This window comes from Aristolochia californica, unplaced genomic scaffold (assembly GCF_029961685.1).
Source record: "Aristolochia californica isolate CCGP_79_NKW_82.1479 unplaced genomic scaffold, dmAriCali1.0.hap1 SCAF_4, whole genome shotgun sequence".
In the NCBI taxonomy this organism is placed as follows: Eukaryota; Viridiplantae; Streptophyta; class Magnoliopsida; order Piperales; family Aristolochiaceae; genus Aristolochia; species Aristolochia californica.
Window position 1 is genome coordinate 1,044,340 of NW_027182103.1, and position 21,398 is coordinate 1,065,737.

The following is a 21,398-nucleotide window of genomic DNA, read 5'->3' on the forward strand; positions in this document are numbered from 1 at the left end:
ATATATTTTTTGGAAAGTTTTAAATGTTTGTTGAGGCTCAAGCTCGGCTCGAACTCGTTGGGCTCGAGCTCGATAACAATTTTAGGCTCGAGATGAGGCTCGGCTCGAACATAGACAGGTTCGGGCTCGGCTCGGCTCGGCTCGATGCCACCCCTAGTAGGATGGCAGGGAAAACTAAGGATTAACGATGCAAAACCAGACTTAATGAAGCCGAGAAAAAAAAACAATAATAATATGACTGGTAAAGTAAAACTAACAAAAAATATGAGCATAGAAAAAAATAATGGTTTCTTTGAATATTAAAACCATAGACGGGAGTCCTGAAAATCAATGCTCTGATACCTTTATTTATCATCCTACCATCTTATATGACGTTTTTGTTTTGATTATACGGAGGATTTCCTCGTCTGAAAGAAAGCTCAGACAGCTCACACCAATACCAGTTTTTACCACGGACATTTGACAGGCACAAGGCGGAGGGGAGTCTCCTTGCTCACCACTAGCCCAAAAGATTCATTCATGTCGATTTCCTCTCTGGTCATTCCATCGGGTAACTTCCAGTCGAAACTGTAGAGGAGGTTTGCCAAGGCAATCTCCATTGTAACCATGGCAAAGTACATACCAGGGCACCCCCTTCGACCAGATCCGAATGGGATCAGCTGGAAATCCTGTCCTTTGTAATCTATCGATTCGTTTTCAAATCTTTCTGGGTGGAAAATTTCTGGGTTTTCCCAGAACTCATTTTGTTGGCCGACTGCGAATGAGTTGACGAAGACTCTTGCTTTTAGAGGGATGTCATAGCCATCAATCTTACAGTCTTGGACGGTTTCTCGAGGGAGCAATAATGGAGCTGGAGGGTGCAATCTCAGAGTCTCCTTGAGCACGGACTGAAGATAATCGAGATGGTGGATATCACTTTCATCAACCTTGACTTTCCGTCCAACAACTCTTCTGACTTCAGACTGAGCTTTCTGCATTGCTAATGGATTCCTCACGAGCTCTGTCATGGCCCACAACACAGAAGTAGAGGTGGTGCCAGTGCCAGCAAGCAAAATATCCTATCATAGCAAAAAAAAACAAACTGATTTTTAGAACTGGAGAGATTGGAGCAATGACAGAGATTGTCATGTAAAGCTTACCATGATGATAGCCTTAACATGATTCCGAGTGAGATGGAGATCTCTCTGAACTCGAAGCAACACATCTGTGAGATCTTCTTGTTCAGGTTTAAGCCCGGAATGGTCAAGGTGTTCTTGAATGACTTTCTCAAGGAAAGAATCCAAGACACCGAAATTCTTTTCAAGCCGGCCTCGGGTACCAGTGAGGACATCGATCCACCAAAGCCATGGCCAGATGTCAGTGACACAGAAAGACCCTAACACAATTTCTGCTTCTTTGATAGCCCCATGCAGTCTGATCTTCTCGTCTCGATTTCCTTCATGGTAGCTCTTGCCAAAAGCCGCCCGACAGACGATATTGTTTGTAAAAGTAATCAACATCTCAGTCAAGTTAGAAGCTTCTGAAGAAGAAGAAGAAGAAGAAGAAGAAAGGGTTGACAAACCATGGATCATTTTTGCAACTTCTTCGTCCCTCATGAATCGAAAAGATTGGACCTTTTTGGCACTGAAGAGCTCCAGGATACAAATCTTGCGCATCTCCCTCCAGTAATGGCCATAGGGAGCAAAACTCACATCCAACAGATTATAGAAGAGCTTCTTGCAGGGCAAGAGAGGTGGTCTGCTACAGAACTCAAGATCATGGGTCTTCATCACCTCCCTTGCCATCTTAGCAGATGAAACCACCACTGTAGGTACACTTCCTAGCTTGAGGTACATGAGGGGGCCATGCTTCTTGGAAAGAAGCCACAACGATCGATGGGTGAAGTTCCTAAGCTGGTGCAAGTTCCCTATGATGGGAAATTGAGGGGGACCAGGTGGGAGCCTGTGGCTTTTGCCTCTCCTGCTGATTTCTCTAAGAAAAATAATTGCAGGAAGAAGCATTAGAAAGAAAGCCAGCCATAGATACATGGAAAAGAAAGCCATATTGGGATGCCGTTTGCCTCTACAAAGTGAGCTATCTCACCTATTCATAATATTTTTCTCAAGAAAGGGTCTCAAAGATCCAAAGCATCCCAAAACATGACAAATCTGGGTGGGTGCACCAGTTTTCCTAGATGTCTCATTCATGTCAAAAGCCTAGATATTTCTAGTGTATCATCGGATACGTGTAAGAATAAGACATCTTATCCACTCCTACTTAAAGAGGATAAAATTTAAAAGTGAGTGAACTCTCACTGGTTTAAGATTTCAATTCTAGGGTTTTAAGTTAAAGTAACACAAGATGATAATTTCTAGAAGAAGGATTGGTTTCAGGCTTTATAGAAGATTAGGGTTTCCAATTTTTTATAGCAAAGTAATGCTAATGGTTCATTGGTGAGTCTAAGGGAGTTGTAAACCACATAAGAATCATATAAACATTACTTACGTAGCTTAGTAATGAATTGACTTGTGCTAGTCCCTTACTATAATTTGACAAAGCACATTTATATAGAGGCTGACTACCTCACTTATACCTGCAAATAAAACTAATGGTGGAGACACAAACATCTCTAAGGGCAAATCATATTGGGATAGGGATTTATAGTATTAAACAAAAAGGTTAGGGAGACAAACTATACTAATGTTGGGTGTTGATCTGTTTTCTCATGAGATATTTTTGCCTATGTATATTGTCTGAGATATATATCGGGTCGTGAACCACTAAAAAACTCTTGTACGGTTTGTGGTTTGTTATGATTATTACAGTCTTAGTGTGTTTAGTTACTAAATTTTCAATCTAATTGAATTCTTGCAATCGAAATTTGATAAACTTATTTGCCCTATCCCTCGCCCTAAGTTTCTCCTTAAAGGACTTAATATTGTACACTTGTAGGAGACAAAATAATGGTTCATACATGAAGATGGGTATTAAAGAAGAGCCTCAAGTGGGTCAATGAATATTAGGATCTTGGGTTTACTAAATAAATTAGAGGCTTCCAAACTTAGCTAGTCACATGCCACATACACATTAGAGAGAGAGAATTATTTGGTTAACAAGGCGGTTAAGTCATGGAGTGACTTGATTAACTTCATGGTACTCTACCCTCAAGCAAAGTAAGGCAAGGAGATTTTCTTTAGGGCCAATAATACTTGAACTAAAGCTTGGTGAGTGAGGATATCGACAACTTCAGTAAGGACATGGTAGTCAATCTTGATAGGTATGCTATAGGAATGCTAGCTAGATGGAATTAACAACAAGAAAATAGGAGTGATAGTATCACAATAAATAATTAGGTTTAGAGTCAGGTAAGTAGAGGCCTCAGTGCATGCTCTAGCTATTTGTGGACCATTTAGTATCATCAGGATAACCAACCCAATCAAAATCAAAGTATAGGTGACTATGGAAATCGAATTAACTTCCAAAACCTAACAAGACAACCTCTAAGTTATATTTTTGCATTACAAATCTTGATTAAAAAATATGAGTCCTATACCGATTGGTTGCTCCTTTTGGTTATTCTTTGAGCTCCTTTGAGCTCCTTTTGGGGATAACTTAAAGGCCTAAGAGATAAAATAGAAACTATAATAAAAAAATTTAATTTTTTAAAAACAATATATCGTATATATTTTTTTCTCAAAAATATAATAACTTATATTAATTAATCATAATAAATTTATTTTAAATAAATATCATTAAATTGAGTCATCCACTACATTCAAAAAAATTCTTAGATTTTTATAAGAGATACATATCTCAAAACTACCTCAATTTCATTCAAATAATTGTATTCAAAATATAAATCATTTATATTTATTTTATTTTATTAAAAATAGGTAAACGGGTAATCGGGTAAATTTACCCGCCGTAGAATCCGTTTGCTATTTTGCGGATTGTGCAGCTCTTCCCCGGTGTCTCCCTCCGAGCAGGGGTGGTATTGAACCGATCCGGCTCGTGAGTGATTTGAACTTGGTTCAGTTCCGACTTGGTTCGATTAGATTTATACTAATTTTATCTAGAGGTTATGCCCAAATTTATGTAAAATGTATGTATAATTTTATATATAATTTATTTAATATATTTTTTAAAAAAAATTTAAAATGTATATTGGAGTTCGAACTCGAACTCGAGATATGTATTTTTTAAAAAAAATTAAATATATATGTTGGAGCTCAAAGTCGGTTGGTTCAAATTATTGAGTTGGAGTTCCATAATAATTTCAGGCTCTATCGAGGCTGGGCTTGACTCAAGCTCGAATTAAAAAATAGGCAAAGTTCAAGTTCGGGCTCGGCTCGTCTCGGCCACCCCCAAAGACATCCGAGGCATCGACATTGGACCCGCAAGAGCGTGAGGTCCGTCTTCTTGCTCTGAATGTCAGCGTGTTCTTCGTCGCCGACGAGGACATTGACGCAGGTATCAATCTTCTTCCTTCTTTAGCCTCTTAGATCCTCTGTCTCATGTTTCTCCATCACTCTGCACTGACCTCTCTGTTTCTGCATATTTCACTCGCTTTACAAGGTCTTCTCATTTTCCTCATTCAAGTCCCCCTTTTTTCCGTTGTCTGCTAAAGGGTACTATCTCCGTCGTCACAGGAAGTTCAGCAACCCCCAGTTAATAGTTTCAGTTCATTCTTCCTTCTTACCCCTCATTTACTTCGTGTTTTTTGCGTTCCTCGTGCTTCCTATCGTGCTAGACAACAAGGATGCGTGCATTTTGGCATGTCTTAAGTTCAATGCTTTCTTTTTCGTTTTTTGTATACTGAACTTTACCACTCTGAGATTCCGGATATCGTCCAGGAGTTGAATTTATTTGCTTTACCATGTTCTGTACTATTTTATGTTCTTGGACTGAAAACTGTTTGCCTCAATTTTTCTGGAACATTTTCAGGAAGAAGAAACAACTGCCTTCAACCCATCATAAGCAGCGTGTCTTCCTTGTTTGTCCCACGGTTTAGTTGGTATTCTGATCTGTTGCTTTATGTGAATATTCTTACTAGACTTGGTGTGATTACAACATTGATCGGAAACTTCTTCAATGAAGCCCCTTGGAATAGTTTACACTTTCATTCTGACATTCACATTATCAAGATGATGATAGTTTGTACATATTCTAGCTAAACGGACCATGAACATGATTGGTTTGGCTATGATTGGATTATTTTACTAAAAGGGTTGATTTTTGTTTTGTTTCAGCTGTGAAATGGCAAACAGCAAATATGAATATGTGAAGTCATTCGAAGTCAATGACCCATTGATGCCTTCGACATGGATTGTTGTTAGAATTGATGGATGCCATTTCCACAGGTAGTTGCCTTCTTCTTTAAAGAAAGAGCTGAGGATTTTTTTTTTCTTTGTGAGAAAGGGCTCATTTTGTTATGGCCCAAAAGAAAACAGCGAACAATCAAGTGGAGGCGCCCCAAACAATTAGATATTGGTAGGTAACCCCTTCATTAGCAGGAGAATCTGCCATATAATTGGCAGATCCCAGAACATGATTCTACAAACATACAAAGTTCTCAGGTAGGTCTATGGCTTCAAAGAATGAGGACCAAAGGCTCTGTTGATTAACAGAGAGGAAGCATGAAAGATAGAAGAGAAGAGAAGAGAAGAGAAGAGAGGAGAAGAAACATGAGTGAGAAAGAGAAGACAAAGAGAGAGCACGTTGGATATTAACTTGACAGAATAACGAGAGAGATGTTTTGCTCTCCTATATCATGTCCCTTTATAAAGGGAGACAACTTGAATCCTAAAATTAACTCTCCCAAAGTCTCAATTACTCCCAAGAATATCTCACTAAATTTAATCACAATAAGTTGTAAAAAGAAAACTAAAACTAATAGAAGAAGAAGGAAATCTTCCTCCTACACGTGCTCCATGTACAGTCTTTTTCTCTTCTTCTTTGATTTTGTTTCAACTGTGAGGCCTCCTTTGCATGAGACTTACCTTAGATTATTTGGTAATGGTTTCTTCAACAACCTCCTCAGGGTGATTTTTTTAGAGCACCAGGAAATAACCACCAAGGAATCACCTTTCGTGGTAAGGAGGCCTTGGAACTTTGAAGATCTTCAATCCCTGCCCAGCGCTGAAAGTTCAGCGATAGTGGACTTCATTGCTAGATCTGAAAACTCCTCCAATTCTTACAATCTTTTTAGAGCACCAGGAAATCACTACCAAGACCTTCCATCGTAAGGGGGCCTTGGAACTTTGAAGATCTTCCATCCCTGCCCAGAGCTGAAAGTTGAGCAACAGTGGATTCTATTGATCCCAAGGGACTGGAGAAAGAGGAAATGACTACACCATTGCTAGATTTGAAAACTCCTCCAATTCCAGCAAGCCCTGGGTTACTAAGGGAGCTGCTGTCAAAGTTAAGCTTAATGCAACCAAGGGGGAGGAGGCTCCCACTCTTGCAGAGCTGCCTGCGCATGGACAGAAAGCTTAGACACCAAACTCCCGCTTACCTGATCGGACTAAAAGATACTATTCTGTTTGTCTCACTTCTAACTGAAGCCAGCATTATTGAGTCAAATATGTTTATCTTTTTACAGTTAAGCTGAAGACTACACAGTGACTACACTGCTGAGATCAAGTGACATCTATGGTTTTTGTTCCCTACCATGCACTCATACTAACTTGAAATTATTGAGTGTAGCCACCCTATTAGTCGGATATTTTCTTCTTTTTGGAATTTTTTAATCTTTTATTTGAACCTCAGATCAGATCCCTACGTAGGACAGAAGTCGTCCTTTATAGATATTTCTACGGATCGCCTCATTCTTTCTGTTCTTCACGGTCAGATCATGGCTGAACCCTGCTGATGGATCAGCTTCAGTATATGTGGGGAGGATGGGGTTGGGAAGAGACATGAAAACTACTGTTCCCAATAGAGAGACTAAGAAAGAGAAAGTGAGAGAAGTGGGAAGGAAACAATGGAGGCACTGAAGTAGTTCTCTTTGTCCTCTAGAATTGTAGGTAATTTCTATCATAATGGAAATGGAGTTCTACAAGCACAATCGTTATAATTATTCTCCTCACTGCTGAAATTAAGAGTACTGTTTGAACAGTAATGAAATTGTAAAAACTCTAGTTCAAAATACAATACAATTTTTCTATGAGTGGTATAGTTGCCTAGTTCAAGGTTATATTTGTGGAGATGTTTGTCTTTCTCTCTTCATAGTTTTTAGGTGATAAGCAATCAGTCCAGTGGTTGTAGCTGTGAGTTGCCATTTAGACGGGGTGATATTTTGCTCCCAGAACGTTATCCTTTAATAGTGTTTTTTTTTTTTTTTTGAATGGCAATAGTCTTTAAATTGTTTTTTGAAGGACAATGGTCTTTAAAAAAAAAATTAACAGCAATATTCCTTAAATGTTTTTTGAATGGCAATAGTCAGCAATAGTCTATAATTTTTTATTTTTTTTCTGAAAGCAATAGTCTTTAATTATTATCTTTTTCTTTTTTGAATGTTGGTAATGTGCGTCATCCTCTCAGAAAAATCTTCAAAACTGGCTTATGATGTTTGGAAACTCCAAAGTAATGTCCTTTTCTCTTTTCTGCCAGGTTTTCTGACATCCATGATTTTGAGAAACCAAATGATGAAAGAGCCCTGAATCTAATGAATTCATGTGCAGTATCGGTGCTCGGTGAGTTTCCAGACATTATATTTGCCTATGGTGTTAGTGATGAATACAGGTAAGATTGCTACTTCTTATTGAATAAAATGTATGTATTAACAAAGCCAGCATGCTCCAAAATGGTTGTTTGGTTCCAGAAAGTCAAATTGGTTATCATATGTTTCTATGCTTTTTGGTTTTTGGTCATTTATTATTTGAAGATTTCGATGCATTCTGTACTTACATTTTTCAGTTTTATCATGAAGAAAACAACTCAATTCTACCAAAGACGTGGCAGGTCTTTCTTTTTCCAAACTTCCTTTTTCCCCCTTCAATTTCATTCAACTTACTTCCTGTAGTTCACCTTCTTAATCATGCACTGTCTTGATTCAGACATGAAACACAACTTTATAATTGAACTTGCAGCAAAATAATTTCTCTTGTTCTGTCATTCTTCTCTTCTGCATATGCAATGAAGTGGAAAGAGTTCTTCCCTCATAAAGAGTTGCAATATCCACCTTACTTTGATGCACGGGTAATATGCTATCCATCTACTACAATTCTTCGAGATTATCTCTCATGGAGACAAGTAGATTGTGAGTATTAACTAATTCACCAAAGAAATTTTATTTTTAATTGAAAGAGTGCTTTTGCTTATGCATTCTTTTCTACTTGCTCTTCTTTTAACTAATGGTTGGTACGTTGTCATTGGAAAATTCTCTCTCCTGTCTACTTGGCCTCTGATTGATGCAGGTCACATTAATAACCAATACAATACTTGTTTCTGGGCATTGGTCAAGTCCGGTAAAGTTAAACAGGAAGCTCAGGATCTTTTAAAGGTGAAATAATTTTGTTGTTCTTGTTTTGCATACTAAAATTGTTCGACTGGGGGAAAAGAACTTAGACATCCTTAAATATGTAGGGAACTCAAACACAAGAGAAAAATGAACTTCTCTTCCAACAGTTTGGCATCAACTATAATACATTACCTGCAATATTCCGAAAAGGATCAAGCGTTTTCAGGGATAAAGTAAGTTCATATTTCATCAATTTGAATTTTAATCTGTGCTCTTACTGGAAGAACACTACTGCTCGTCAGGTGTTTGAAACAGGGAAGTGGTATTAGATAACTCGAGTGTATCGGCTCCCTTAAAAAGTTTCCACTTTTTACTAGACTTACCTGTGTTTTTGTCTTTCAGGTGGAAGATATTGTGAAGTTCAGTGAGAATGGAGAACCTGTTAAAAGATTAAGAACGAAGGTTGTTGTCAAACATTGTGACATAATTGGGACTGGCTTTTGGGAGGAACATCCTCATATCCTTCAAGAGTAATAACTCATTATACCCAGGCTGAGACAACTTTGGTTTTGTAAGGTGTAGGGGAAGGTTTCGTGAACAAGATAGATCTGTTGTGAGTTGTGTACTGCCTCTCTTACTCCCAAGGAGCACGACCAATATAGCTTTGTGATGGTAAACAAATCGATGGGATCTGCTGCACTCTTCGTGCTGAGATGTTTCTTTCCCCCTCTGTTTGACTACTAATAAAAGATGATTTTCTGCGTCGTTAAAGACACTGTAAGTTTGATAGGTATGATGGTCAGATAATTATTCGAACTTCATGTATCATTAGAATTCCAATTCCCATTTTGTACTGCAACCAAATCGTCCTCCAGTAATTTTTTTTTTTTTTTTTCTGTTTCTTTCATCTCTATCATCTGTATTAGATTATGTCAGATAACTACAACTCGCAGAGAAGACTAGTGAAGTGGGGAGTTTGACTTGGTTTTTGGAGAAGTTGGCTGGGGGGATCCTGCTGAGAAAGTCTCTGAACAGTTGTAGGAAACAAAAACACTCTGTGATTTTTTTTTTCTTCCTTTTTGCAGTTCAGCAAAGAAATGCAAAGTAGCAAAGATGAATTAGATAAAAAACCTTCTCTTTCCAACAGTTGGGTATGAACCATGGTACATTACCTGCCATGTTTCTTAAAGGATTTATTGTATTCAAGAACAAGATTAGTTCCTTGGGTTCTTAAAAATCCGTATCTCAGGGTTTAAAGTCTGGCTGATATTAGAAGAGAAATAACTCCTGCTCCCTTTTAAGTTTTAGTTGTGCTTAAACATGAATAACTGTGTCATTCAGGTGGAAGATGCTGCGGAGTTTGGCTGCGATGATGAACCTGTTAAAAGCTTATGTGCACAGCAGAAAGGATGTAAACTGCAAGCAAGTTTACACCACTTCGAAGATGTAACTGCAAGCAAGTACACTAAAAAAGCACAACTTTGAAGATGTAAACTGCAAGCAAGTTTGCTGATGCACAGCAGAAAGGATTCATCGCAGCACTGATGTAAATTCTCCACCAAACATGCACCAAAACACAATCTCCACCCACTTTTGAACCGACTGATGATGCTATGACACCATAAAGTATAAAAAACAAGCGCCATCTGCCACTAGGGCCTAAAAGCTCATCTTTCAAAGGCAAATTTTCTCCTTTATCAATCAACTATATGAATTTGCTGAGTCAAATGGGATAATAATAATGAGGTATGATCGTCATCATCAATCATAAAATGCATACAGGCTGACTAAAGCTGCTAAACCAAAAAGACCAAATGCCCCAAAAAGAAAGGCAGAGAAAGAATAAATTTTACACTGTATCAAAGTAGTGATGAAATAAACAAGAGTTCTTTCTCAGTATCCAAGAATTTTCTCTAAGTTATCCCAGTGCAAAACCAAAATATTATTTAACTTTTTTGGTGTAAAAAACGAAGAAACAAACAATTATCCACCGCACCAACAGAAGCTTCACCATCTGTCCTTCGACTTGGATCTGCAAAGGAAGAAGAAGAGCAACTTAAGATTGCCTTGTAAAATTAATCTAAGAACATAAAGGAAAAAGAAAAGAAATATGTCCACTTAGCCATTGATGGGTGCTTCCTGTACGATGCAACACGAGGCAACCCGTTCCAATATTATTTTTTGCAAAGGCAACTATCCCCAGATGAATATGAATTTCAGTTTTTTTTTTTAAAAAAAAAACACGAGTTGATGCACCACAAAATGCACATGACAAGTCCAAATCCTAGGCAAGTGCAGACAAATACAAAGTGTCCTAATAAAATCATAGTAAAAAATTACAGACATTTCATACTAATGACAATTCAGTAAGAGATATCTGGCAGATAGCAGCTCTGCTTCCCTGAAAAAGGCATAGCACCGAAAGCCATTGTAGATGAACTTGAAAAATCCTACCTAGAAGTTCATGGAAGTCCTTGTTCCTGAACTCTTTCAGCAATTAAAGAGAATGTCTCAGTTTTAAATAGACTCTTAATTAAACAATGAGAAGTTTAACAGTTTCAGAGCCCTGAGGATGAGAACTCAAAAATGCAATTGCACTGGGAAGAAAGTTATCAGTCAAATTGATGGTTGACTATCTCATGGAGCATGCACAACAGATGGCAAAAGATGTGACCACACGAGAAGCTTAAACCTAATGTGCATAATGGTCAAAGAGTTCTGTGCCAAACATTAAGAATCAATTAATAATATTAAAAATAAACACAATAAAAGAGTCTGAGATGAAGGACCCGAAGGAAACAAGAATTTACAGCAAAACAATGCACAAAACAATCCATATTGACTATTCAGAACTACCATTTGCTGTCCCACTCGAATCATTTGAAAACAATATACTTCTTCAAGATCTACGCATAGATAGTTTTTTTTTTACAGGTAATTCGCTTAGATAGTTAGATTTATAGGATTTAATGTTAAAGAATAAGTATTCAACCCGCAACTCCCAGTGGATGGCTAAAAGAATCAATTACATTTTTCATATGCTCTCACGAATTTTTTCTAAGAAAATTGAACAACAATCACCTCTTCCCTTTGTCTGACTATTTTTATTTTATTTTTTGCCTATTTCCTTATAGATAATTTAGATAAAGAAATGAAATATATGTCATTCTTTATTTTATAATTATTGCCACAGAGATGCTCTGGGGTACAAGGAAGGAGGTAAGGAAAAGGTCCCGTGCCTTTAACGGCAGGTTGTGGGGATTTTATGTTACTTTCTTTTAGTCACTTTGGGATTTTCTGGATTAATTATTTTTACCATTTTTTACAATTTATCATGGCAGTTAATAAAATAGCACCTAAAGAACAGCCTACAATAAGTAAAAAAAAACTAACATGAAATCAGACTACATTTTTCAATTAAAAATATCAGCAAAAACTGAAGTAAATACAAAAAATAGTAAAATACAAAAATAATCAGAGTGTAACAAACACTCACCTGTCCAAATCCTTGTTGCCAATAAATCCCCTATCCCTGCCTTGAAATCCTGCTCCTCTTCTGTCATCACCCCTGCTCCAAGTATCTGCAGTTCCACGAGATCGAGGCCTATCCATAAACTCCATACTTCCGGAATCCTCTTGCTTACCCGATTGAGAAGGTGGCCTCTCAGGAAGTCCAGAACCAACTCTACCAGCACCAGACCCTGGCCTCTCAGGAACCCGCTGCCCAAATCGAATCTTGTCATCTAGCTCACGTGTCAGAAGCTCCAAATCCCTCTCCCTGTGAAGAAGCTCCTCGTGTAGGCTACCAGATTTATCAGCTGATTCACCATTTGCATTAGCTTGAGATTCTTTGGCAAGGCCTCTCTTTAAATGATTTATCTCTTCTTTCAGCATTTTTTCCTCCTCCGTCTCAGGTCTGGATTCACAAAGATTGACACCATCACCCAATATCAATGTAAAAAAAGATTCCTAGAAGAATTTGTGTTATAATGTAAGTTCAAGTTAAATACATGTTACAGTTAGCAGTATAACATCTTCCACCTTTAAAATGTCCAAAACACTGACCAAGAAACAACAGTCTGAAAAACAGAAACACATAACCAAGTGCACCTCTATGTTATAGAAACTGATCTGGTGAAACGACTCAGTCCAGTTCAACCAAGGTCAACCAGGCTTGACCACTGGTTGGCCCAATACTATCTCATAATGGCACACTTTCAAAATGAAAGAAAAAGGGACCTGGGCTTCATCGAAAGTGAAAAAGGGACCAGAGATGGCCCCTTCCCTGGTCATTGCAATTAACAAGGGGAAGAGTCTCTGCCATCCCTGCCATTGACAACAGGGAGGAGGGCAAGGCCCATCCCGAGCCAGTGTCCTAGAGGGGGTTAAAAGATCTTCCCTGCAAAAATCAGATGTCGGCTGACCCGGATGGCAGGGAGGATAGAGCTCCTCCCTCACCAATGTACACTATAAGGCAATGTCGTGAGCTGGGGGGAAGTAGATCTCCCCCACACGAACCAGATGCTGGCTGACCCAGCCGGTTCTTGAATATAGTTTTTAGTGCTTCCAGACCCAGTAGAAGAGGCAGGTCCAGTTGAACCTGGTTCAACAGGTTGCTGTGGTCCAGGTCTAATAACACAGATTCACCTGACATCAGCAGTGAAATCTAAAGGTAATACAAATATACAGAGAGCAAAAATAATACACAACTACAGAACAAAGGGGACAAAATTTGCGGTAGATTCACCTGGTTCACTATTAAAGCTCTTTATTTGACCTGGGATCAGCAAAAATATATAGACTGCAAAACACCAGAACCTTAAATGGGATTTTCTACAGTATCTCACAGAAACTTTCCCATGCCAACATTATTTCTGAGTCATGTTTCCTTCCACAAATAATAACACTTCCACATTCCTAGATCATATCTTACCTAGTTATTTTTCCTCATCAGACATCTCATTCAAAATGAACTCTGCACTCCCTAAGAAATACATTCCATATTTTTTTGTTCAGAAATCTCCTAGCTATATTCGAATGTTTCTCTCAGCATGTCAAAATCTACCATTATGGTTGCTGTCCTAGCCTTCAGCATTTAGCCCAAGCACATCTTGATAAAGAAAACAAATTTCTCAAAAGAGCCAACAAGACTAGTATGAAAAGGCATAAATTGAATACGTTTGCCAAATGGTTGCTGCAGTACCTTTTTCCCCGACCAAATCCAGTGCACCAGTCAGTTTTAATATAAACATGTTCAGAACGTAATTTGGTGGAAATACAACTTTTTTATAATGATGAAAATGAGAAATCCATCAAGGAAAGCTCCCAACGGATGGATTACAAAGTTGGAAATGCTATATTTCAGGGAAAATATGATACAAAAGAAAACGGAAAGACCACACAAAGAGAAACAATCAGAAATAAGATAACCATCACAGAAGAGAGAAACAAATACATTTCCAACTTATACTCATCATTTCAAACAAAACAATACCATGAATAAAAAGAAAGTAAATAAGTATATCCATGCATGTTGAATTCCTGAAGGAAAAAAGGTCTAGTTGACTCGCATCCTTTTAATCTATGCTCCCAAAATTTGCCATATTCCTCAAAAATGCCCCATAATATACTTTGTACCAACCTCATAGTAAGTTTGTCCCGAGTAAGCCTAAACCAATGTTCTCCTACAACAATTGTCTCAAAAATAAAACACTAACTCCAGACATAAAAGACATGTATAGACTTAGAAAGGTGGAACTTTCTACCCACCAACATTACGGTTGCATATGGATCTATTTTTTCAAAAGGTGAGCAATGCCACGATGAGAGCTGCACGTCATGTCAAGGAGGAAAATAAGAGTGAGGAGCGGTAAGATGTTACAATAATTTTGAAAAAATATATCCATGAACATGGTCATGGCATGCCATGTGTGGATCAACGGTTGACATCAAACTCAGACCTTGGACCATTTATGAAAATAACTCAAATCTAGTTGACATTCTTAAGCACAGAAAACTTGGAAAAAAAATAGAACATATATTCAAACTTGTAGCTTTGTGTGTGAGTGGAGGGGCTGCTTAGTAGTATGAGGTCTTGGGCTCAAGTCTCACCAGGGGTAACAAGTGGGTGAGTGCCTATGTAATCAACATTCAAATAAAAAATTCAAAAATTCAAAAAAAAAAACTCTTGTGGGCCCTAAAAAAAGTTAGAATGACCTTTCAATAAAAAGAAAAGAAGCATAAAAAGTATGTTTTTTTTAAAGGACATAAACTGTATGCTTGAAAGCCTTCAATCTCAAATAAGGGAACTCATGGTTTTTTAAATGGTACAGAACCTGAATCCTATTGTTCTCGAAAACAAAAAAGAAAAATAAAAAGAAATAATTTTTTTAAAAAATTGCATTCTTTCAATAAAAAAGACGAGAATAACTAAAGAAGTAAAAGATGCATTGCTGTATACACTTCAACAGGAAAGAATATTCATACCTGAAAGATATTTTATAAATACCAGCTAAAATTCCACATAAGACAACCTTGAAATAAACAATTAGTGAACTTTTTTATTTTTCCTTTTTCCATGAATAGTGAGAAAAACTGACGGAATATTTTATTAACTTATTATGTGATTACAAGTGAAGGGAAGAGGAGCATTGTCAAGCCCCAAGTGGGGACAGCCCTCCTACAATAAATGGTCTCAAAACAAAGGGGGAGGAGAAATGTTTTCTGACAATGAACAATGAGAACATTTATTTAAGGACAAACAAAAAATATGAGAGATCCAGCTAGGCAAGGATGAAAGACACAAAGAAAGGGGAAATACAGGCCCATGATCTCTAGGCAAGGAAGAAAGACACGAAGAAAGGGGAACTACAGACCATGGGCAGGAATCCTAAGTATACATCAAACCAGAGGAAAGAACCAACGGTAATTACAATGATGGGACACAACTACTAAGTTCTCTTGTTTCTTAACTTCCCATAAGGGTTTAACAATGATAATGTTATAAAGATACAGAGGAAAAAATTGATCAAGTTGATTCAACAATTACAGTAAACAATAACTTTAGATTGAAAATGACTGGCAAATGCAAACACTCTTTAGATATTTCATGGAAATTCTTTTTTCGAGGACATTGAAAGAAAATGAATAAGCAGATGATAAATATGATTTCCTTCTGTTTAGATCTTTCTCCTTTAACCCAAAATCTTTTACACAAAATCATTTAAACTAACAATGAAAGAGGCACCAACGGCCTGTTGTTGTTTTTTTTCAATTTTTCAGGGGGTGTAGGTAAGTAGCTATTTGCTTAGCGCACAGACAAACATGTACGTGCATATTAATCAAGCTCCTAGAAGAAAATAGGCCCCAAAGAAAGTAAGTTACACATCAAAACATATTATTAAAGATATTATTCGATTGTTGATCAAAGACTAATATGATATTTCTAACTATCAAAAATTTTCTTTAAAAGTTAACCATCAACAATTTCATAGCCCCCTTATTTCATAGGTAGTCTCAGACCTTCTAAACCAAATTTCTAGCTAGCTCCCCATCAATTAATTTCATCATGAGCTCCAGTTTCGTCAAGCCGATGTTCATCCAACTCACTTTCACTCTTTTCTGCTATCCTTCACATACCCGGAAAAAATTTAAAAATAGGGAAAAATTCCGATCAGTCTTAGAGTGTCAATGCGACTTATGATGAGGCTTCAAAATTGCCTAGAACATTACATTCAATAGAGAAGATGGTAAATGCAAATATTTTAAAAAAGGAAAGAAACAAGGGTTGAAACCTGTCAACACGCCGATGTTCCAACTCGAAGTCCATTTTCCGCCAATCCTTCCCCTGCTCTTTCAGCAAAACTTCCCTTGGTTTAGCATCACCGAAAGGATTTATCTTTGGTCTAGGCTTTGGAGCCACTTCAGTACCAGCAGGGCTTTCAGGGCGGCTTGATTGTGCACTTGACGGCCTACTCGACTGGGAGCTCGTAGGTCGGCTCATCTTCTTGGTGTCGATGTCCGAATCAAATTTCCTCCAGTCGAGTCCCTTCTCAGCTAGAACCTCCTCCCTAGGTCGTGCAGCCCCGAAAGGAGTGGGTTTCGTACTCCTAGTTGATTCGGTCGAAACAGCATCCCCTCGCGGCTTATCCAAAACCAGCCTCGGCCTCTCACGATCCGCCGCCGAATCCCTAAACCCTGAACTAAACGTAGATCTCGCCGGAAAGGGCTTCTTGGCCGAAGCCCAGCTATCAACCTCATCAGCGCGGGAGCTACCACCGGTCCCAACAGTCGAGTACCTGTCCCGATCGTTCCGCGTGGAATCAACAGGGCCGTAAGAAATGGGTTTCTTGGTAGTCGCCCAATTATCTACCTCGTCGGCCCTGGATGGCTGATCGTACTCGGAACCCCTACGCGGCGGAGCCTGCCGCTCATCATCAAAGCCACTGCCATAAGACCTCCGTCCAGCACCACCCCACGGTGCGTCCCCCTCGTCTGAGCGCCGAGGCGGTGGCCCCGAGCGCGAGAACGATGAAAACCCACCACCGAATCGGCGGGGCTCGATCTCATCCGGCGACCGCTCCTTCGGCCCAGTGGGTAGCTTCATCATCTCCTCCGTCGTCAATCGGTTGGACGAATCAAACCTCGACGCACCCCCGGGTCCCACGTGAGTCCCGGTGGTGAACTCCGACAAAGATATCGCCTTTTTCTTCTTGGGCTTCGCGGCTGCAGCCGCTTTCAAACTGGGGAAGCTCTGAGACTCGGCCTGGGTGATGTCCGCAGCCGCCGATTGCCGCTCCCGCTCCTCCGCGTCGGCCCGCTCGGTCTCGGCGGCCCAGGCGCCAATTCCTCCCCACCCCTTCGACATTGTCGAGATCTGAAATCCAAATGGGTCGTCGTAGAATCAAGAAACAAGACGAGCCAGGGCTCCTTCTTGGAGCCGGAGCTCCGGTCACATGCACTAAATGAAGGGTTTTCGTCTGCGCGCAGACAAACAAACAAACAAAAAAATCAAAAAGGAAGGGAGCGAGAATGGAAGAGCTGCCCGTAAGCCCCTTAGATTATTTTTTTCCCTTTTTTCTTATTTTTATTTATTATTTTTCTCTTTTTTTGAAAAAAAAACACATGGGCCTGAGTCATTATGGGCTTCTTAGGTGTACTTCAACCCAAACTTAAGAACCGAGTCAAGTCGGAACTCACAAGGAATTCAACCCCTAACCTGACCCACCCCCTCTCACACCAGATTGGTCTACTTATCGACTCGGACATAGATACCTAGAAACTTGAGTCAGATAGAGACATAAATTGACTCAACCTAAAACTCAGAGTGAATTAGGGGAACTCAAATAAAGTAGAAGGGGGTGAGTCAGACTCCATCATTAGTTGATGTTTGATCATATTAGAAATTTCATAGTCATATATGGGTTTTTTTTAATAATTACACACAAACCCTTATAATATTAGTGATAATACATGTGTTTTCTCATTAATTTCCCTAAATTAAATTATAACTAAACTTCTTAGTCTTTTATTTTGAGGAAATATACAAAATTGTATAATTTTCATTAAATCTTAGATGAATTTTAAATAATTTAATGCAAGTTTCATAAATCTTTGGGTATTTCTCCAACCAAAGTAAGTATTATTAAACTTCATGTTACAAATATTTATGAGATATTTTTAAGGGTATACAGGTAAATAACTTTGGCAAAAAATACGCCTACTCGGGTTTTTTTTTTAATAAAAATTCCAAAAGAAAAATTAATTTCAAGAGCTAAAATGTGCTTCTATTATAAAGCTTTTGAAAATTGTATAAACTAAAGAAAAAATAATCTTTAGTTAATGAAATAAATTATGCTTAAATTCTTCAAAAGTTGATATCTAAACCATGTACATATAAGCAATAATTTGTAAATGTAATGGTTAGGCTAAGGTTTTTATGAGCATTTATGATTTTTTTTCTTTTGTACAATGATAGACACATCAAAAGTTATGCTTTTTGTGACATTTCTCCAAACACTAACCTAAGAATGATGTGACAACAAATTTGACAAAGCACTTCTATGACTTAATAGAGCTAAAAAAGACAATGGTAACAATGTGGGTGGGGCAATTGGCTTTTGTTATGTTAAGGTGGCTAGTGCCAATGCCACATTCCAAAAGTTGTCATTGATTTTCAATTATCCATAGTAAAAGAATAATCAATTGACCATGGTTATGTCATTATTCACTAGGTCAACTTGTATTTGAGAGAGGTGGGTTAGGTCAAAGAGTCGGTTTTGCGCCCTCTATTTCGAGTGACCTTCCCTTAACTTACTCCGGGTTTAGTTCCTAGACTTGAACTCGAATTAAGGCGACTCTAAAATCCAAGTTGTGTTACCAAATTGCAATATAGCCTTAAAACAAGGTTATTTGATTTAGGATTTAGGGTTTAAGATTTCGGATTTAGATTACATAATTTGGGAACTTATAAAACTTATAGTTTTGTGCTTCTAGCTAAGATTTTGAGTACTTGAAAATCCAATATGAACCAACAAAGGGTTTGTGTCAACTAGAAGTGGTTTGTGTATGCTTTAGTAATCTTCCAAAGTTGGATACATGTATTATAATAAAGAATTTAATATGTGTATTTACAATTAATAAAAAGATTTAGTTACTCATGTACCCTTGAAATATGTAACAACTGTGTAGTTTCAAATTAATGGTTTCTTATTGCGGTCGTATTAAGAAAAATACTCCGTACTTTCGGTATTAAATTTTGTCAATTTACTATAATTTTTGGCATGCAAAAGATAAAAAAAATACCGGTATAAATTGATATTAAGGTTTTTTCTAGAATGTGGTATAGGGAGACAACCAATGTGTAGATTAATTCAAGACAACTGCATCAAGAAATATTAATGCTCAGTGAAGCTTGGACACTGGGTTCCATTGGAAAAAAAAAAACCAGAAGATCAATATAAAATGTTACATCTCCGTACCAATCAATGTACCTTGTTGTACCTTAACTGTTTGTTTTTTCAGCCCTACCCACTCCCAATTCTCTGATACACTTCATTTTACCAGGTTTTAGCGAATGCAGGGCAGGTGTTTGTTGAATTTTCTGAGAAAGAAAGCTGGGTTGGAACTGGCATGTTTGCATTTGGAATAAGTTAATGGGAGCTGCCCTTTGAGAGGGAAACTCAGTCCAAGATGATCAAAGGCCATTTTGTCCAGGCATGAATTGAATAAAAGTGACCTTTAACTTTGGGGAGTTGTTGCAGACTATCAATAAGACACTTGGGCTATATGAGAAGTCAATGCGGGCAAAGTCAAGGAGGTACCTTTTTGTCTGGGATATGCAGGCAACTGCACATTAAAAAACTACTGGAATTCCCAATTGAAAGGGCTAACTGGCTTGTCAGTTGTCACCTTCCTTATCATGTCTTCCTCATATGAGGAAAGCCATTAAAGATGTATTGATTTATAAATAGTAAATGGGTAATAATCAAGACAAGCTGTGGTTATTATTCTATCTATTACAGTGAGTTTACACATAATGGTTGATTGATTAGCAGATTAAACAGTGAGTCCATGCTTAAACTAGAGCTGATTTCAATGAAACTCTACAGGGAAGATAATCATGGGAACATTGGGAAGGGCATTAATTAAAAGAAATATCAAAAGACAACTTGTTAAAAGAAATTCATACAAACACTCCTTCCTATTTCCAAGGATTCAAAAGCACAGAAGAAAATTGCTTGCCTCTTGGTTCTCTCAATGGGCCACCATTATCTTACTGCTTCTAATAATAATATATTCTCTGCTGACATTGCTTGGCTGTATCATTTCCTTTCTGTACTTTGGAGATTTGACTTTAGGAAAAGAAAAGAAAAAAGAATGAGCTACAGCTTTGCTTTCATGCGTCAGTATATAATAGCTGCCTTGCAACTTCCCCTCACCAATCTCAAAAACTTCTACAGCTCAGTTTCTTCTTCTCAGGTCTCATTCCAATGGCACCAAGGCTTCTCATTGCCTCCATTCTTCTCTGCTTCATGTTGGGATCAACCTTCGGGGCTGTCCTGTTCTCCACCATCCCCAGAACTCTTACAGTCAGCACAACAACAAAGAAGGGCTCAGGTAAGTCTTCAAAGTATTAAGTGTTTACCATAGATGATGGCAAATTTAAGGGTGGTGTGATCCAATTAACTGAGGCCCTTGTCTTCCATCTCTGCAGTGCTGAAAGCAGGGGAGGATACAGTCAAGGTGACATGGGGACTAAACTCAACTCTCCAGGCTGGGGTCGATGCCAAATACAGTAAGGTGGTTGTAAAGCTATGCTATTCACCGGTCAGCCAAGAGGAGAGAGCTTGGAGAAAGACCAATAATGAGCTTGACAAAGACAAAACCTGCCAGATCAAGATAGTTGAGAGGGGATACACTAAGAACAAACAAGAGAACCTTAAGTGGCAGATTGAGAGGGATGTTCCCACTGCCACCTACTTTGTGAGGGCTTATGCTGTTGATTCTAATGGACATGAGGTGGCTTATGGCCAAAGTACAAACAGCCCGAAGACCAGCAACCTGTTTGATATTGAATCAATCACGGGGCGACACACCTCGATTGATGTCGCCGCCGCTGCTTTCTCGGCATTCTCTGTGGTGTCTCTCTTTTTCTTCTTCTATGTAGAGAAAAGAAAGGGTAAGAAGTCCTCTCCCCAACCCAACTGAGAGTCATCTGTGGGCTACAAATTTGCAACCATGGGGTTGTTTGGGAAAATACTGTAGGAGTGCATAGTTCAAGTTCTGTCTTCAATATGTCTTTTGAGATAAAAAATGCTTAGTTCGTTTTTGTTTGTTTTCTATACTATGAACTTCAAATATGTTATCTGAGTCTCTCTGCCATTATCAAATTTCTAAAATGTAGAGAAGCCTTCCACAATTACTCGGTTTGAAATATGAGAAACGACTTGAATGAACT

At 38.3% G+C, this 21,398-nt stretch overlaps 4 protein-coding genes across 6 annotated transcripts; 2 read left to right on the forward strand and 2 right to left on the reverse strand.

Annotated features, from left to right (window-relative positions):
• Positions 1–267: 267 nt before the first annotated feature.
• LOC137962174 (cytochrome P450 71A1-like) lies at positions 268–2,042 on the reverse strand. The gene is made up of 2 exons (XM_068808903.1): positions 1,140–2,042; positions 268–1,058 (listed from the first exon to the last, which is right to left on the reverse strand). Exons 1-2 carry the CDS (start codon positions 2,040–2,042, stop codon positions 447–449), a joined length of 1,515 nt encoding a protein of 504 aa, XP_068665004.1. The 3' UTR covers positions 268–446.
• Positions 2,043–4,340: 2,298 nt separating this feature from the next.
• On the forward strand, positions 4,341–9,463 carry LOC137962175 (tRNA(His) guanylyltransferase 1). Of its 3 annotated transcripts, none has more exons than XM_068808905.1 (9): positions 4,341–4,449; positions 4,924–4,993; positions 5,229–5,339; positions 7,591–7,722; positions 7,897–7,941; positions 8,070–8,239; positions 8,397–8,482; positions 8,566–8,673; positions 8,843–9,463. In XM_068808905.1, exons 3-9 carry the CDS (start codon positions 5,236–5,238, stop codon positions 8,972–8,974), a joined length of 777 nt encoding a protein of 258 aa, XP_068665006.1. In that variant the 5' UTR covers positions 4,341–4,449; positions 4,924–4,993; positions 5,229–5,235; the 3' UTR covers positions 8,975–9,463. The 3 variants fall into 3 exon arrangements, with proteins under 3 accessions (XP_068665006.1, XP_068665007.1, XP_068665008.1); XM_068808906.1 differs by having other exon boundaries at positions 4,924–4,989; XM_068808907.1 differs by lacking the exon at positions 4,924–4,993.
• Positions 9,464–10,118: 655 nt separating this feature from the next.
• Positions 10,119–17,457, reverse strand: LOC137962872 (eukaryotic translation initiation factor 4B1-like). Its single transcript, XM_068809989.1, has 3 exons — positions 16,234–17,457; positions 11,937–12,356; positions 10,119–10,472 (listed from the first exon to the last, which is right to left on the reverse strand). The coding sequence occupies exons 1-3, from the start codon at positions 17,304–17,306 to the stop codon at positions 10,448–10,450; spliced, it is 1,518 nt and encodes a 505-aa protein (XP_068666090.1). The 5' UTR covers positions 17,307–17,457; the 3' UTR covers positions 10,119–10,447.
• A 2,940-nt stretch (positions 17,458–20,397) lies between these two features.
• On the forward strand, positions 20,398–21,215 carry LOC137964055 (high-affinity nitrate transporter 3.1-like). The gene is made up of 2 exons (XM_068811321.1): positions 20,398–20,557; positions 20,655–21,215. Exons 1-2 carry the CDS (start codon positions 20,431–20,433, stop codon positions 21,146–21,148), a joined length of 621 nt encoding a protein of 206 aa, XP_068667422.1. The 5' UTR covers positions 20,398–20,430; the 3' UTR covers positions 21,149–21,215.
• Positions 21,216–21,398: the final 183 nt, after the last annotated feature.